The 19,036-nt window shown below is 41.9% G+C and overlaps 1 protein-coding gene across 3 annotated transcripts in view; it reads left to right on the forward strand.

The window, feature by feature from the left end:
• The window catches only part of PDE10A (phosphodiesterase 10A), a 358,481-nt gene that overhangs the window by 118,468 nt on the left and 220,977 nt on the right, over positions 1 to 19,036 (forward strand). The window contains exon 2 of one of the 3 annotated variants that reach the window (XM_050316279.1): positions 1,730 to 1,890. The exons of the other annotated variants lie outside the window; for them this stretch is intronic. Coding sequence (XP_050172236.1) covers positions 1,857 to 1,890 — 34 coding nt within the window. The 5' untranslated portion in view covers positions 1,730 to 1,856. The remainder of the gene's footprint in view (positions 1 to 1,729; positions 1,891 to 19,036) is intronic. 3 annotated transcript variants of the gene reach the window in all.

Below are 19,036 nucleotides of genomic sequence, written 5' to 3' on the forward strand. Positions count from 1 at the left end.
TTGGAAGGGACCTCAAAGATCATCTAGTTCCAACCCCCCTGCCATGGGCAGGGACACTTTCCACTGGAACAGGTTGCTCAAAGCCCCATCTAACGTGGCCTTGAATACTTCCAGGGATGGAGAGTCCACAACTTCTCTGGGCATCCTGTTCTGGTGTCCAGCATCTTACACTTCCCTGAATTTTCTTGTAGGCTTTCTGAAACAAATAAAACCTGCAGAATGCTCCAAAGATGGTCAAATCCAAGTTAATTTTGAACTAGAAAGCTATGAACTTTTCACAGTCCTGAGGCAATTTTACAGAATGTTGCAGTTGCTGTAGCTATATAGCATTTTCCCAGAGCATTGAAAAGTGATCCATGGCGCAAAAGCAGGGAAGTTAATAGAAAGTGACACGTGTATTTTGTAATCAATAGAAATATAAAATAAAGAAAAAAAGCACTGCTCCTTTAGTGAAAAGATAATGACAGAAACTTCAATTCCCCTCCCACACATCATGTCCCATTCTGTTCCCCCATGCAATGAAGAAAAGAGGAGAAGAAGGATCGGAATTTATTTATAATTTTGGCACCAAAGATAAAAATAAATGGCTGGAAGTCTATGGAAGTTTTCTGCAACTTTCTAAGTTTTTGAATATGAATAGAGTGCATGGAGAAACCAGTATGCACCCTTTTTCTTTCCGCTGGTTTGTCATTGCCTCTGGATTTTTGTGTCTGAAGTGCCTGCTTATTGCAGGAACCGGGGGTCTGAATCACTACAGGCAGCCCACAGGTCTGGTGACTTCATTTCCTGGGTTATATAAAATCCAAACTTCCTAACAAATTGTCTGCAGGAAGTGTTTACCACATTGATATAGAACAATTAGAGCGCACAGAAACCTGACCAGGTTGAAAAAACAATTACGTGAAACACTGACGTTAATTTATAAAGACCTTTAAACACAGCAGTGGGGTTGCCAGCCAACGAGCAATCAACCAGCCTACCTACCTGGGTTCCTGAGCAGAAATATGTAGTTAGATGTCAAGGCTAGATATACTGTGAAAGGTGGGGACCTGTGTGAAAAAACTGTAATTAAGGTGTTATGTCTGGTTTGTTACATTCTCCCTAACAAATTGTTTGCCTGTGCAGAACAAGAGTCTTATATTCACATTTGTTAACATAGATCTTCAATAAGTCTGCTGAGGTCCCTAGAGTTAGCCTAGATTTATATAGTCCATTTAACAATTGCATTTGTTGTTTTGTGTGGGGAGATAGCCTTCTACTGCAGAAACTTACTCCTGTTCTGAGAGCCCATGAAGATGGAGGGCTCTCTGCACTGGGATAGTGATACTGCAGGAAATAAGGTTAAAGGAAACAAGAACCACCCATTTATTTCTCACTCCAGAAAGTTATGAGTAAAATAAGTATTTCCCCAGCCTACATAGTCTACAGGCACTTGGGTACCTGTTTTGCCCCAAAAGTGCAGCTGGTTTTTTTGGCTTTTTCCCTGACAAATCATTCTTTATAATACAAAACAGCAACAGAACAACAAGCAATAAAAAACTGTTGATAACTACGTAAAATATGCCACTTTCAAATTCACAATTTGCTAAAGAGCCCAACCAAAACAACTTCTTATGGAACTCCTTATTGTTTGTTAAGCCTTGATTCTCTGGCCAAGTTCTGTTTGTTAGTTCACTTAATATTGCAATTTATACTTATCAAAAGCATTTCTATCAACATGTGTAAACAGAACCTTGGCCTGGAGTTTGAAAAGAAGAAGGATGCAAGTTCTGTGATGTGATGCCTAGCACTACCTTTATGCAGAAGATGAAACAGGAAAGAAATTGGTAAAAGTACATCTTCACATTCAACTGGAAATGTGGAAATGTAGAAAACATATCAGCAAGCTACGTAAGTAAACTGGTATTTAGCTGTTTCAGCGTAGCTTTTAACTGATATCTGAAACAGATACTGCTTTGAATGCTATTTTATGTGCAGCAATGGAAATTGTTCTCTGAATCATGACTATCTCAGGGGTTCTTGCTTTAAGTTGGAGGATGCCCACTTCTAGGGGGTTCCCAGTGTCACTTTTTATCCTTAGGTTCTTGAATCAGAGTCCTTGATGGTACATGAGACCAACCTTCAGTCCCTTAGAAGATTGGTGTTATACACCAGTAATGTCAAAGGATTAAATTTCCCAAATGAACCACCTTAATGGTGCAAGACTTCTTTGGCCCCCATTTTTCTGTTGAGGAAATTCCCTGTCAGGACTACTTATCAGAAGATTAATTGCTTAATGGTTGCTTCTTTGCTTTTAGTTGATAGCATTCAGATCTCTTGCTACGAAATTGCAGCTTCAGTTTTCCAAGAAAGCCTGGCCTCCGTTAAATATCTGACTAATTTCTTGCGTAACTTTAGTAACATGTTTGGTGACTGAAGGGTCACCAATGTGTTGTCTATGTAGAAGCTTGTAATAGTGCAGTCTTTGCACATTTCCCATTTAAAGCAGCACTCTTTTTTTGAGACCATATCTACTGGAATAAGATGTCTTTCTCGCTTCAAATTTTCTCATCTATGAAAAGATTGTGATACTTCATTACTGTGATAAACTATTGAGACGTCTGGCCAATAGAACTTGTAGGACTGTTAAATATCATGCTACACTTAATTCCATGTTAGGATTCCTAAATAGAAATAGTATCGATTTTCAGAGATGTGGATTAAATGAAACCTAGGAAATCAAACTGTGTACATATAAGTACTCAGCTATATTGACTATAGGAATCAGGATTCCAGGAAGGAGCATGAATTATGTGCTGGAACTTTTGATATTTAAACTTGAATGGGACCAAATATAGGGCTAGATGCCTCAGATTTTACGTCTGAATTTGGAGAGAAGATTATGAGCTTTTGTTTTCTGCAGTTTTGGCACATCTAACGCATCTCAGAGGGGGCATCTAAAATTACTAAATAGTTTTAAACTTTTGGCCTTAGAATTTAGACTCTGCTACCCATTTTCTCTTTGATGGAATGCAACCACTTAGAGCACAGGCTGGAAAGATACAAACAGAGATATCTTCTTTGAGGAACTTGGTTTCAGAACTCTTGTTGGTATCTAAATCAATTTATTCCAAATTTTTGCTGAAATCTGTAAAGAGAGCATGTTCTTAACATATGTTTTATGTTAGAGAATGGAACAGCCTTTTTGTAGTCTGACTTAGCTTTAATTTGTATTGCAGGCTTTGACTATGCATAAGGACATACGTGTAGTCTGAGCTCTTGATGTAACAGTAAAAATTATATGCCTTTGATGTATCATTTCTTGCACGAATCAACCTTTAATGCTATTAAGCTACTTGTGTGGAATTTTTTAAAAACTGCTTGAGCCCTATGAGATTTCATTCTCTCTGTTCTCCAATTTGCCTGTTTTCATTTTAAAGCAAACAAACAAATAAGTTCCCTACTTGCCTCACCCCTGTTAATCCTGAAGAAAAAGCTGTCAGATAAACAGGGAAACAGTAAATGCTGTGGGGTTTTTTGTTTGTGGTTTTGTGGGGCTTTTTGTTTGTTTGCTTGTTTGTGGTGTTTTTGTTTTTTTTTTTAATAACCTTGTCTTTGAGAAGGAAGATCTGAATGAAGAAGTGATCATCAGAAGCATCTGGAAAATACATCTGTAGAAAAATTAATGGGAAATAGAGCATGTACATTTTTCCTAATAAAATAACAGAAAGAAAACATCCAGAGTATGTCTGTGTAGGAATATAATGGAGGCAAAGGTGATTGCTTATAATATAGTAATATTATAAGAGTGTTTTCAGCTTTGCTTGCTCTGCCATATGGCTTTTGAGACATCATGGCAGAGTATATGTGAGAAATTGCCATCATTATAGTGAGTTTGGAAAAGATGGATGCAATTCTCTCAGTGGGATTCATGTTCCTAGGGAGCTGGGCAGTCCTTAGGTCTCTGTATATCTGCAGCCAGGGTGGGGCCTAATTTGGTGTTTGGCTCATAGATCTGTCACTGGCTGCCATGTCTGATGCCTTGAAGTGATTTCTCCAATGTGCTGATCTGGCCTGGAAAGGCTTGAGACACTGGTGCAGAATAAGCTCTCACCTCCATTGCCCAGGCATTCCCCTTAAACTGGAAGAAGACTTCGATGCACAATATCAGGTAGTTCTGTGTTTGCTACGTGGTGCTTCACACAGGCTGTGTAGGATTCATGGAGTGTGAACTGAATCAGCACATACCTGTTTGCATGTTCATACATATTTATTTTGCAGGTACTTCCTTCAAGTACTCCTTTCTGTGAGGCCCTTCTTTACTTACAAGTAACTGCTCCTACAACCCAATGGAAAGACCTGCCTATTGGGAACTGAGAGTTCTGGATGAAATGCAGGGACATTGGGTGGATAAGAAATAATGGCTTGTGTGGACAAATGAATGCCAGCAGTACTCTGCAAGTACAGAGTCCATCCTTGTTGTCTTTACTCAAAGTCAGTCACTTCTTTACTGCAGAAGTCAGAGCCACCAGTGTCAATGAACTAGTCCTATAGAATAAAGGCCATCACCTTTTGGCAGCTCTGTAGCAGAGTAGTGTTCTCGTTAGCAGTATCTCAGGGAACAGTGGAAAGGTCCCGTCTGGCTCTGAACACCTACAGAATCAACAGAGCACTGCATCTTGGCACTGGTGGTAAGAAAATTTGGCGTCCAGGTAGTACTCTGTAAAGTGCAAGCAGGTTCTTCTTTTATTCTCTTTTAGTGGCCAGACACAATTATCCTGATTCCACTTGTACCTGTCAACCCCATCTTAATTGCAAAATACTTTGTTTATCAAATTACTCATGAATATATATGTCTTCCATGTGGTATGAGACAGAGCAACTCTGCCTGTCTTTTGAAGAATTCATATAGATTAGGGATTCAGCAGGAGTAAAATTGGTCTTCAATTTGGTAGAGAAATGCTAGACAACATGGATTATATCTCTCTTGTTCTATAGCTTCTAATGTAAATGCTGTATGCTTCAGTTTGTGCCTCCCTTAGGATGATTTATCAAAATTAAGCTGGTATAAAGAAACATAAAATACGGAAAAAATGTAGCAGAGCCAAATAATTTTCTTTGTACACCAAAAGTGTTTAATCCAAAACTCATAAAACCTCTTATTCCTGAGTCTGAAAATAAGGGTACTAACTGAGTCATGGTAGACACTCCCTTGTTAAAAATCTCTCAAAAATGGCAGATATCGGTTAGCACTCTGAGATAAACATCCTTTCTCAGCAGACTTTTACAAACTGGCAAGTGGGATATGGTTTCTATAGGCCTGATGGTGCACAAACTACCTACGTGGCCCATTCACCTCTTTGACGCTACTTACACGTTCTTAAGGAGTCAGGGCTTCTCTCTTCTGTTCAATTTTTTTGTGGGATATAGGGGAAATCACTTCTGGTTTTAATTTTTGCCCCATTAGTATAAAATTCAGAGACAGATGTGCCCAGATGCTACAGAGACCAGTCCCAGGTAAATCCTTCAGTGGGTTCTTTGAGCTGCTCCCCTAGCTCCTTGGTGCTTCTGGAAAGAAGCAGACCTGCTTTTGACTGTGTATTTTATGTGGGATGATGTTGTAGATAAACAATAGACAAACACTTTTGTTTTGCCAATTGTGTTTAACTTTGCAAAAATAACAGTTAAAATTAGGCTTGGATGAGATTAGATAAACCATTTAAAATGAAGATAACCTTTTTTGATTGTCTAATTTTCTAAGTGAAAATAACTGTGAGCAGGTGCTGGGAGGTGCAGAGAAGCAGGCAATGAAGGGCACAGTGGGGAAAAAGTATCTCCCTTTACCAAGGTCTCATCCCGTGGAAGTACAGGCAGTCCTCCCAAGGTCTGCAGCTCTTTGGCATTTGCAGAGAGGTGAGCGCCTATGAGAGGAACAACCTGGGATTTCCCTCCACAGTGCTGTGAAGCTGTCATTTTTTTTCTCAGTGTCACTGCTGCTTCCTGTTTATGGGAAATTCATGATGGAAATAAGATTGTTTTGGATAACAGTCCAAATAAAGTCAAAGGAAAAGAGAGCCAGAACTGTGGCTATGTTGGCCACTTCAGTAATCCAGTGCTGCTGCTGTAACTCATCTTTTCCGCCTTTACTCTGGTATCTTCTTCTGCCAGGAGCTGGATTTCTGTCCCATCAAAAGTGGAAGGCTTGGTAGAGACAAAGCCTTAATGTTACACTATGCACCTTGTTGGCTTTTTCTGGTCAGTGAGTCACAACTGATGTGACTTAATGCCTGCAGGAGAACCCCCTTGGCCTGGGGTCTTTCCTCAGTGCTTTCCCACGCTCCTCTTGTCCTTACCTGCAGGGCTTGAATAGCAATTCTGTCTCCATCTGTTGGTGCTGGCCTTAGTTTCCTATGACACTTAGCACTTTTGGTCCTGTTTCTGTTGGCCTGTCCCCTTAGTGTTTGGTGATGGTGGTCTCTCTCCTCTTTCCAGTTACTATTTGAAAGGGTGAAGGATCAAGGATCACTAACCAAAATGCTTGTTATGGAGAGAAAAATTAAGGGTTGCATCTGCCAGTGAAGAATGCCATGCAGCTAGCAAAGATTTTCACTTAATCCCTCAAAATGTCCATGTCAATCTGCATTTTAGGCACAGGAACCAGGAATAGCATTAAGGGAAAAAGTATACCCTTCATTATCACTAAGAACATGGCTTCATGACCTCTTTTATAAATCAGTAACAGAGGGTAATGGAGCAGAAGGTTCTCTCTGAGATCTTAATTAATCCAAGCAGAGATATGTGTTTCTGATGTGAGTTAGGATTAGAAATTAGCTCTAAAAACAAAATAGCCTATGCAAAATTGATGAATACTGGCCTATAAAACAATTCAGTGAATTAGTTCCAATTTGTAATGTGGCATTCCTTGAAGTAATTGGCCAACACAGTCTTTGTCAGAGGAGGTGGTAAAGACTGAATGAATAATTTTATCACTTAAAGTTAATTTATAATGGTGTGGAGAGGGTGATTGATCTGTTTTTACATTGAGCCAGAGTCTAACTTGTTGCTGTAGCCTTATAAAAAGATGCCCTTTTTAGTTTTTGCACTACACCTTGAATGTAGAGGCCTGTGATCAGGATGGGAGGGAGGTTCAGTAGATCTCTGGAGGAGGGAAGGTATCCAGGAAAAAAGTAAAAGAGTGGGTATGTGGGCATCAGAGAAGAGAGAAGGGTTGGAGGAATGACAGGCTTCTATGTCAGAAAGTGAACTTCTTCCCTACACAAGCCTGCAGGAGTGGGTGTTGAAGGGAAGCTGATTGCCTGACTTGCTCCTGGAAATCTTCCATGCTTTCAGCGGAGTGAAAAGTACGTTATTTTTATTACTATTAAAAAGTGCTTCTGCACTTGCAGTGTCTGTAAGTGAATATTACAGTGCTGCTCAGTGGAAGGTTAGCTGAAAGTCACAGGATTTGTTTAGTCTGATGCCCTGGGAGGCCTCAATCTGCATTTCATCTGTAATGACGAAAACTGAGTACAAGGGATTAGGAGGTTCCCATGGTCAGTAATGGGATACAGGAGGCCTTCACACAGGGCAGGGGGGCTCTTTGGTGAGCTGTGGAGGGGGAAAGTGAAGGCCATGAGGATTATAAGCAAGCAAGGAGGCAAGAAAAAGCATGTAAGAGGACAGAACATTGTCCAGGGGAAAGAAAGGTGACTAATGCTCATTTCCAAAGGCACCGGGTATATTGAGTGTCCCTCCTGGGGGCAAGGCATTAGCTTGCTCTGAAAGGAAATGTCTGTATGCAGTGGTGGGAGTACGTGGTCATGGGATTGAAGGGTAATGGTGGTGACTCCTGTGTATATCCCTCTTCCTCAGGAAATTTCCTCAGTAAAATAAAATTTTGTAAAATGCTGCCAAAATACTGATTTTATAAAGTGGTTTTGTGTTTTTATTTGTTGGGGTTTTTTGTTGTTGTTGTTGTTGTTTGTTTGTTTTTTAATTTTCACCTGCTGCTTTATGCTTTGTGGAGGCTATGTGGTCATGTCTACCACATTCCCTGTTGTTGGTTGGGTAAGATGTCTCATTTCAGCCAAAAGAATACAGGAAGATAAGACTGATAAGCTGTTCAGTGGTCACCTGCCCTAGTGAGTAACAGAGGCACTGAAGACAGGGGAGTTTGCCAGGAAGGTGCCTTGGATGGGCACTGGTGCTTGTGTCTGTCCATCTTGGGTGTTCTTCCCTGCCCAAGCTGCAGGAATCAAGGGCAGGGCTCTCAGTAGGTACCTCCAGACAGCCCCAACCACGGAGGTCTGCATACCTTGTTATACCTCCTCTCATTTCTTCACCCTTCTTCCTCCATCCCTGTAGCTCCCTCTTAACTAGCAACTGGTTCATGAAAGGTGAGACTGAGTAGTTTGCTTGGATGCCTTCCTGAGCTCTCAGGGGCTGGGAGTTAGTTATTCTGACCATGATCATCTTTACTTTTATAGTTAGATTAGGGAGAAGTAGCTTTCTGACAGGCATTTTGTGTACCCCTCTCAGCAGTATTACCACTCCTGGCAGCATCAGCCCAAGAAACGTGTGCAAAGTGAGCCACAGAAAAATGGTCAGTGTTGACAAGTCTTTTCCTTGCCAGCAACACAGGGGTATTCCCAGCAGCTCTGTCTGCTGCAAATACTCTTTATTACCAGCAATTAAGGATTGGATGTGATTTTAAAGAATTATACAGGCATCCGTTACAGAAGAACTTAACCCTTCCAAATCAAGTCCTTATGTGGCACAAAACATGCTTTGTCTTCTGCAGCTAATAAAATGTAGAGGTCAAGATTGCAAATATAAGAAATTACTTCATCATCAAAGAAGAATAAAATTAAGGAGAGGCATGACCATGCCTCTGGTAGTACTGTGTTACCTGGAGGGACACGGAGAAATTACGGATGCTCAGCAGGGAGTTTGTTGCCCTCCCATGGGAAATTCCTTATCTGGCAGGTCAGGTCTATGCTCATTCTCTGCTTCCCTTCACATTCTCCCCACCTTATGTCTTTTAGGGGTGAGAAACCTAGCCCTACTAAGAAATAGAGTGGTTGCCTCCAAAGCATGGGATGGTGCTCCTCACTCCATTCTCACTCTTCTCTCTTTTTAGATCATTAGGGAACCCTTGCCAATTAGGCCTCCCAAGAACTAGTAAGACAGGAATAAGTCTGCAGTGAATATATCAGATTGCATGTGTCCTTTATATTGCTTGTGAGTAAATGATTGTGTTTTCTGGGTGGTAAATTTGTCTAATTCTTCACATAATACTCTCAAAATAATAAAAAAAAAAAGGCATACACAAGAGACTAGTCAAGGGCACCATTCCTCAGCTGGAATAATAACAATGCAAAATTTTTAGCTCAAGATATTTTGGAGGGCTGACAAATGCAAAGACTATATAGTAGCACTTTTGAAAATGGAATCCAGTGCTCTTTTTTTGTGTCTTTTGATTCTTTTCAGACCTCTTTCTGGTTGTTTTGTTTGTTTGTTTAGGGTTCTCATTTCTTTGTTTGTGGATTTTGTTGTTTCCCCCCTCCCCCCTCGAATCTTATCACTTGCATGATCAAAATTCAGGGGGATGGGTTAAACTGCAGGAAACAGAAGCTCCAGCTGTATTGAGAAATAACTCTTTCTCGGTCATGTCAATGTCCAAAAAAAGGAAAAATGAGAGTACTCCTTGAGGGCCTATATCCATTACTAACGTGGCTAATTATTATTAAGTAATTACTAACACTTTGATAGTGGCTATAACTGAATTTTATGAGCACAACAGAGCATAAATCTGAAAGAAGCAGCATCATCTACTAGAGAAGTGCAGGGCGGTAGAGTCCTGTGCCTTCTCTATACATAGATCCCAGGCTCAGGGTGTGGGGTAAAGGTGATGTCCCTGGCATCCTTCTGCTGGAGAAATGTGTCACCTAGTCCAGGTGCATGAAGGACAGCTTGTTTGACGCCTGCCAAAATGTATGTACCGCTCTTTAAGGTTTGGAAGTGAAATTACGTCCTGGCTGGCAAGTGACATGAAGGAAGGTGTGTAGAAATGTCCCTTGTGAGTTCTGCGCCTGTACCCCACTAGCTGTTTTGGAAGAACGTGGAGAGGAGGTGCAGGTTATATGAGATTTATGTTCTCACAACAAAGGGTAAGCATCCTACTCCACCTTCCATCTTCCTGCCCCCCAAGCTCTTGCAGCATACTTCTGGTGTGCACATCATTCTGCATCGCATCTGTCTTCTTCCCTTATTATTTTTCTACCCTAATTAATCTTGTTCCACAGTGTCAGGCAGGTCTAGAAGTAAAATAAAGCAGTGGTTTATTATTCAAAGCCCAAGACAAAGGTATTAGTGTTTAGGGGGCTAATGACTATAAGCAGAGCAAACTATGTGGTTATAGACTTCGTTTAAAGTGAGGTGCTTCCCTTGCTGTCTCAGTATATCTCACTCAAAGGCTCTGAAGCACATACTTACTTGAGGTAGATCACCTGACCACTTCCCACATCAGATAAATTCGTCAAGATCTGGGGGAATTCAATTTTCTTTATAACATTGCTGATCTTATTTTTAATAAGAACAACAGGCCAGTAGCAAAGCACTTTACCAAGACCTACTGCTCCCTTCCTACACTCAGTGTCTTGGTCATCCTGCCCTAGCATGAGGGAAGGTTTTAGGAGAGAGCATTGGTAGCTCCATGTTGTACTCCTGCATGCACCTGTGCACACATGTTGTCTCCTGTACACTTCTGGGGAAAACTGGCATAATTTCCACATGCCCTCTGTGGGATGAGAGGATGAAATGGGAAGAGAAGCTACCCTGAGAGTCACAACTGTAGCAATAGTGGTGACTGCACACTTATGGTGGGTAACTTCTCTGAGGAAGGGGCAGTCATGTCTACCTCACATCTGACTTACCCCACAGGCATGCCATACTTACCTTCCCAAAGCTGTGCTAGTGGAGAGGTACCCATCGTTCCTTTCTCTCCCACCTGGAAGGGCTGAGCAACTGGATGAGACAAAGGCTGGTCATTTCTCTGTTCAGGCAGCTACAATGAGCACAGTTGGGACCCATCTACTCACTGTACCCTGTCACAGGTTGTGTTGCCTTGTACCATTGCCATAGTTCTGCAGGCTACTATGCAGGAGAACATATGTGGGGATGTATGCAACATGAGTGGAAGAGGAAGGTTTGCTGGATGTGCTGAGAGAAGAACATGCAACAGGCATCTATTTTAGAAAGGGATGAATAGTTTAGATGCATCTGTTGCCAGCAGAGGTGAAAAGGGCTTCCATGACTATCAGTAGTGACATGCTGGTATCTGGCTAGAAATATGCAGAAGAGCATGATCAAATCCTGGGGTTGCTCAAGATGAGCCAAAGCTAAGTAGCAGCTTGGTACAGAGAGAGGAAAGCTGATGTTTGTAAATACAATTTTAACCTATCTGTGTCTCTTTAACAGAGACTGCAGTATCTAAGGAGGAATATGTAAAGCTTCTTGAGAACCTGAAGTTCAAAAAATTGCCAGAACTCAAAGGTACCAGTGTATATCTAAGGCTTTTTGAATAAATAGTGTGGAATCACAAAAAATAATGAATTCTAGGCTTTGCCCTGATCCTGGTGAAGTCCAGAGCGGTCTCAGCATGCTTCGTCAGATGGAGGATGGTACAGCAAATGTGTAAGAAACAGACTTGTTTGTTTCTTTAAAGGACCAGAGAGCTTTATGAATAGCTGTTGTATTTTAGCCAGTTATAACTAGCTGTTTGTGATGAGGGGAAGTTGTTGTTGTTGTGGTGCCTGCTATTGACTGCTTGCTGAGGCACTTCAGAGCATAATTAGGAACATGAAAGGCCAGTGTACTGTCCTGGAGAACTAGTTCCTGGCCAAGTGCCTTTATTTTTTTAAGGCCTTTTTGGTGTACCTCTGTTAAAAACTTTGAAAGCAAATATGGAGCTACTAGGCAAGGAGCATTTATCCTGAACTGATGAGGTAATATTTGGAAATGAAAGCATCTGCTATTCCAAACAAGGAGCATGCTCTGAAGCCACAGAATAAACAAATGGTGACTGGTGGCAACTCAGAGCAAAGAAAAGTTAAGAGGAAACTCGTGGTTAGGAGAAGTTGGTACTTGAACCAAGAACATTGTAAGGATTTGAAGGATCTAGAGGAGGAAGTGGAAAGTAAATTGGGAAGTGGCCTGAAATCCTATGAAATCAGTGGGAAGACTTCCCTTGGGCTTCAGGTCAAAACATGAGTGTAGAGAATGAGTGTAGAGTGCCTCCAGTGTTGCAAACACAAGAACAGATGGAGAGGGGAGGTGGTTGAAGGGTACTGAAGGTACAAAGAGAAATAGGAGACTCCATATTAGCTGAAAACCCTACAAATGTCCAAAGGTTCCTGTGAATTCTCATTGGCTTTCTTCTTTCAAACACTTACAGTTTCATATGAGTAACCTGGTGTGGAGTATTCAGGGACACCACAATAACCACTGGTGTCGCTAGGATACTCAGTTATATTAAAGAGGGGATTAAAATTCAACTAGAAGGTGTAAACGTACATGGCATAGAATTGAGGGCAGGCAGGAATATCATGTGAAAGGTTGCCATCTCCTTCAGTGCAGCAGTTGGAAAAGATGTGATAAAAGCGGTCACAGGAGGAGGCAGGATCAGTGTGTAAGAGATTTTAAAGCAAGGTTATGGGAGACAGGCCTGAGGCTTTCTGAACTGTGAAGGAGATGAGTATCTAAAAATATTTTAAAAACCCCCAAACGTGTGAAAGGAATAGTGAAACATTTTCATTTCCTCCTGTGAGCCCCCTTCCCCTCCCCCACCGAAAAAGATTCATACTCTACACTATAAGTAAATGTAAAGCTAACGAAAGCATGTACTTCCTTTTCCAACACCTTGTCAATGGCTGCAGCCTGCAGTCGCAAGAGGTGGAGGCACATGAAATAAACACTGTGGATTTATTGTTGAAAGACTGGCAATTTTGCAGCACAAGGCAACATTTTTATGGTAGCACCTGAAGAAATAAGTGATGGAATTGCTCATAAGCAGGTTTGGGGAAGGAGCCTCCTGTACAGATCATGCACAGCCATGCACAATTAGCTGGCTACTTACCTCTTCCCATTTGTCACTCTGGGTCACACGCATCATTTCTCTCACACTTTTAGAGATAGCTACAGCGGTGCTGGCACGGCAGCCCCAGTGGACTGCTCATCTAATCTGCTGTGGCAGTTCGTCTTCTATGTAGGCCACTGCAGAAAAAATTAAATTTTTGGTGTCTTCATTTTCTTCTGCAAATGCTTTCCTTCTTTGGTTCAGCTTTAGTTTTTATTAGCATTTACTTATTTTAACTGCATGGATCTGTCCCTCATCTTTGGCCTTGCAGAGAATCCAGTAACTGTTTTCCTGCAAATGGCAAGCGTATTTTCAAGGCCTAGGCTTTAAATGGTTGTTCTGACCAAAAAAAAAAAAAAAGAAAAAAAAAAGAAAAAAATTCCTCTCACGCCCTTGACATGAAAATAACAATGTGAACAATGGGAGCTGGCCGGAGCCAGCCTGACGCTGGAGCGCGCTGTGTGGAAGGAGGTTGGAGAGGGAAAAAAAACTCCACACATGCCGTGGAGGGAGGATGTTCGGCAGACTATTTGCATCATGGTTTGAGAACCCACACAATAAAAATGAAAGTGCAGAGTGCAGGCCAGCTGCCTGAGATAAGATCACATTGTTGGAAAGGGGAGAAATGTACTGTCTCCGTGCTAGCTGGGCAGGCAGCAAAAGTACACCACAAAACAAGTGGTGAGATCACATGTGCAGCCCCTCTTCCTTAGTCGCTGATGTATCGAGTGATTTTGATTGATTTTTGTATGTCACGGTATGCCACAGCCAACCTGGGAGAATTAAGCAGATGGTATAGTGTGCAGGGGAATTGTGTGGTGCGTGGATATAGAGGGGAGCTAAAATCGATGATTTTAAACAAGTAAATGCAGCTTTGTGCAGTTCCCCAGCAGCGGTAGGGCCGTAACTGATGTGGTGGCTTTATTGCAGCTGTTTGTGGGTGCGTTTGGCCTCAAACAGGGAGGAAAGAAGGCTCTGCTGTGGCTTGAACAGAGCTCTCATTTGTTCTCTGCACAGCTCTAGGATTCGATTCCTCGCATCTGTGGCAAATCATCTTATTTACCACCTCCAGTGACCAATTCAGATGTTGACAGAAATGTCAGTTTTAGAAACTCACAGATGCTATTAGGGATAATGAACTAGCTGGATTTTTTATCATATATTTAATATATGCTCTGATAAGGCTGCAGGATTGGGCTTGAACTCTCTCACCTAATTTTTAACTCTTGGGGTTTTTTTATGAAAATCATTAAAAATAATTTTAAAATCCCAGCCTCTAAATTACCTTTAAAGTTCTCACATGCCTTCTTCAGGCATTACATAAGGTTGTGGGGCTGAACTCTGTTTTCATTAATTCTAGTCTGAGTTCTGTTCAGCATCTTGTGTTGCTGGCCATTGTTGCTGATTTAACTGTATGCTCTGTGGATGATTTTCCGGACCTTCTACACTACTTTTATACTGAGTGATAAAAAACCATGCCTGTGTGATTGCCAAGTGGACATGGGGGGTTTATTGTAGTGCCTGCCGGCCATTCCTCTCCATCCTCGTGTGTGCGGGTGCTAGCACGCTTTCACTAACAGTGCTTTCACCTCCAGTGCTCTTGCCTGCTTTGTCCTCTAGGGCTCCTTCTCTCCTGCACACTGGAGATTCACAGCTTCTTAAAACCATTAGGGAGAGATTTTAGGATGAATTGCCTGAATACCACAACACCAGCTTTATGTCTCTTCTGATGCAAAGCATGGGCAACATTTTCTCTTTACTGTCTTCTCCATGCACGCTCTTGGGCACAAAAAATACCTGATGTAGGAAGACCCTGCCCTAAACAGGGTCAGCTGGGAGAACTTCATCACAGAGAATGGTGCTGTATAGTTGATCCTTGACAGCAAAGGTTGCTAAGCTTTGCTAAGCTAGCCCAAACCCAAGGGATTCTTCTGCATCTGTTGTGACTGCTATGATGGCTGTGCCAGAAGAGAATACCTTTGTCTCTAACAGAACCCACCAGTGCTCTGTGGCCATTGTGGACCTGGGCTCCCAGTATGAGTCTACAGAAATTCCACACAGTCCAACATGGCTTCATCAGGTGGGCTGGTTCATTCTTTCTGTACCAGTGCATGCAAATATTCCCAATATTCTCTTATGTGTTGCTTCCCTGTTAAATAAATAGGTCCCATTTTAACAACTTTTTTCTCTATCCATCCAAGACATTGACAGGATGACACTGCAATTCAGAACCACATGCAGTGATGGCGGCTGGGTGGAGCTGTGTATGCTCTGGGTCAGGATTATCACAGAAACTGTATGTGTGGATTTGGTCTCTTTAGCAGAACGGTTTAAAAATTGCTTTCCTGTGATCAGAATTAAATGCAGGATGCATTTGTCTGTATGGAGAAGCTAGTCCTGTGCTCATGTTTAGTTTCATTTTATTTTTTTTTTTAAATTTTTATGAGTTGTTGAGCTATTATTGATGAACACCTACAAGTCAAAACCTTGAGAGTCCTCCTGGCTTACTGAGTAAGCCAGCAAGTGAACAGTGTCTTTATAAATCCTCCTCTCTAAAACAGTTTGCAGAAGTTGCTTCTGGAAATTGTTTTATGGATAAAGGTGTTGTAGAAGGAAAGAGCACCTCTTCTGGTGCTCCTGTGACCTCAGCTCTGCCAGGTCAGGCTTTGCTCAGGCAGACTGATGCTCTTCATCAATTATATTCATGTTAGGGAGAAAAAGAGCCCTAACTAGTCCATGGGTAATGAGTGGGAATTGTGGCCTGCAGATTAATTAGGATGTTTGTTCCCTCTGTTTACTGACACTGGAACTTAAGTAGTTGCATCCTGTAGAAGAACATTACTGTAACTCTGTTTCCTGATGTTTTACAAAGTATAACCTTCCACACTTGGCTGTATCTCTAGAAAGTTTACTGGTTTTGTTTTTTAATTATAGTTATGTTTTTTTTAAAAAATGGGCTTTCATGGAAAGTGAATCTTTACACAAAAGTATACCTGTATACAGACTTTTCTCAGCCATGAACAGTAGTAGAGAAAAGAGTCCCCACTATTCTGTAACATAATTTTAAAGAAAAATAGTAGAAACATACAACATGAACTAAAAGATACTGTAACTTCTCAGCAAAGACTGTTCAACCCTTTTTCTCCCTCCTAAAGAGATACTTTTCCATAATTCTTTTCTATATAGACATGGATTTATTTTTCATTATTATTTTTATTAAAAGAATTGTGTTTTAAGAACTGCTCAATCCCCTAGGCTTAAACAAAGAATTAATGTCTGAATTGTCATTATAATGTAATTTTTAGGCTGAAAATCCTTCTGGTATGGGATGCTTGTAGCCTAAAAGCTTTCTGCTATATAAGGAAATGTATTTTATTTAACTTTCTCAACCACCTCTATGTGCCTAAGAGAGTAGCATCCAAATTCAGACTAAGAATAGAAACTTTCTAACTGCACTAATGAGTTTCTGCCATAGCTCTGTAACTAGTAGTCAACAGTCTGTATGATTACTCATCTCTGCTTTCACAAAGGCTAGAGGTTCCAGGTGTGTTTTCTTAGGCATTTTAATATATTGAATGTTTTTGTTTCAAAGTTCATGACTGCAGCTGTTGGGATGTGGGCTTTGCTGTCTTCCCTGTGGTTGTTCCTCTGTTGCTGGCTCTCTGAGCCTGGGTGGTGACAGCAATGATAAGGCTCTTGTGTCAGAGTCGTGTCAGTCGCAGGACTCCTGAAATCCTGGTCCTTGCCTTAGCATCCCATGTTTCCTGAGGTGGACAGCAGGTCTAGTTGCTGAAGACCAAGCTGCCAGGCAACATGCACAGCTCAAATTTCTGATCCTTTGTATGTTCTCCTTCAGCACGGTGGGCTGTGCTGGAGTCTGTGCACACTGATACCAAAATCTGCGGTGAAGGTCCCACACTCAACACCCTTTTTGGCGAATGAATTCATGGGAGACAGACTTTGTCCAGGCAGAACTCTTGTAACTTTATTACTCAATTTATATACAGAATAAGGGTCCAAGCTATCAAGTGAGGCCAGATTTTACTTATCTGCACACATTCCACACAGACACTCCTGTGGTTGCCTTCAGCCACAAAGAACAACCATGCTTCAAGCGGCTTTCCAGCTTGACCTTGTGATTCTTTTCACACATACACACTAATCTTAGCTCTGGCTTGCTCAGGACCACATATTGTTTTAATATTTTCTTCTTCTTCTATCATCCAGGTGGCTGGTATTGTCTTGTTTAGCTGCTCCTACAAAAATCAGCTCTCAGCCTTCCTGGTGCAAGGAGCCAAGTGATGGGATCCAGCCTCCTGAGATCAGTTTCTCTGGTGCCAAGGGGGTAGTTGGTGGCTCCTGCCTAATCTCTGAGTAAAGGGGTTGTAAGTTACAATGGGGTAGTACCAGACAGGCTGAGTCTGGCTCTCTGGCTTTAGCAGCTGCCTAACTGTGATGCCAGATGATTTTCTGGGTTGAGTGACCCCTAGCCACCTTCCCTCAGGGCTGTATCTGCAGATGGGGTAATACTGTTACCGCATACTTAGAGATGCAGTATTTTGCTTATTAGCATTTCACTGGTGCTTGAAAGCAGTGAAAGGAAAACAGCAGGGAAAGGAAACAAGTTGTGCCCCCACATGTTACATTTTCCTGGTCCAGGAAAGCGAGGTGTTAACTGCTCTTTCCTTGCAGCACACACTCCCTCCCTGATAACTGGGAAACACTGGGAAACAGAGTGTAAATCACTTGGGTGGCCCAATGCATGGTACAAAGGTGTGAGACCATGCCCAGCTGCCTGTGAACTAAGCCCTGCCTGTAGGAGTCTACCATCCTCTTCTGACTTGGTAATGAAACACAAGAGTTTGTTTTGCTGAGATGCATTATTTGTTCTTGCCATGCTTTACATTGATTCCTCTCTCTGAGATCTGATTTTACTTTTCATTCTACATTGCCAGTGAGTCCCTTGGTATTGGGGGATTTAAGTGGTTTCAAACCCAGCAACAGGAGACTTGGACCTGCAAATCTGTGGCATGGGGGAATGTGATGGTTGGGTCCATGTGCAGTTCTATACAGCAGATATTACCATTACCCATAAAGGACACTTAAAAGCAAAAAAGAGCTACAAATACTATAAACAACTTTTGCCTCCCCCTCTCCCACACTAACGTCTGGCTGTGCCTGTTCATAGTCCACTGGTCAGAAAGATTTGGCAAGGAAGTATCAGGACGTGAGGAAGTAGAATCTAAATGGGCTCCCCACACTGCTCTTGGCTTTGTGCACTGTGGTCTAGTTTTCCCAAGAGGGCAGCTGTGCTGCCCTTCTCTGAAGCTGCCATGAGGCCATTTGGGATGAGGATCAGAGTGACAGCGGTGGCATGGTGTGGTGTGGTGTGACCCACCATGATGACAGGGAGCTGCAGATCCTCCCTGGCCTTTGTAGAATCATAGAATAGTTTGGGTTGGAAGGGACTTTTAAAGATCATTTAGTCCAACCCCACCTGCAGTGAGGCTAGGTCATGCTGCAATTCCAGGGATTCCTCTCCCTGCAGTTGCCTCCCGGCCATTGCACACTGTCAAAAAGGCTGCCATGGCTTTGGGCAGGGAGGAGGAAGCATCTAATCCAGTCCTGCAAACCCAACTTACATTGCTGGCATGGGATAGCCCAGAAACCCCTCTCATAATTTCCTTTTTTCATGCTGTAAAATGCACAGCTTTATAACTGCTGTGGGAGACTATAAATTCATCAGCTGCAAATATCTCCAGAAAAGTCTTTTCTTATTGTCCTTTTGTTGAACTTGGCTCATTGTGGTGACATACATTGAGACTTAAATGATTCTATAATTCTATGAGGCTAGTAGTTGCATGTCCTACCAAGTCTTCCTTCTACATGCAGAAAGCACAAAAGCTCCCCGTCAGACGGTCC

This window comes from Myiozetetes cayanensis, unplaced genomic scaffold (assembly GCF_022539395.1).
Source record: "Myiozetetes cayanensis isolate MyiCay16 unplaced genomic scaffold, myiCay2020 scf2-11, whole genome shotgun sequence".
Taxonomy (NCBI): Eukaryota; Metazoa; Chordata; class Aves; order Passeriformes; family Tyrannidae; genus Myiozetetes; species Myiozetetes cayanensis.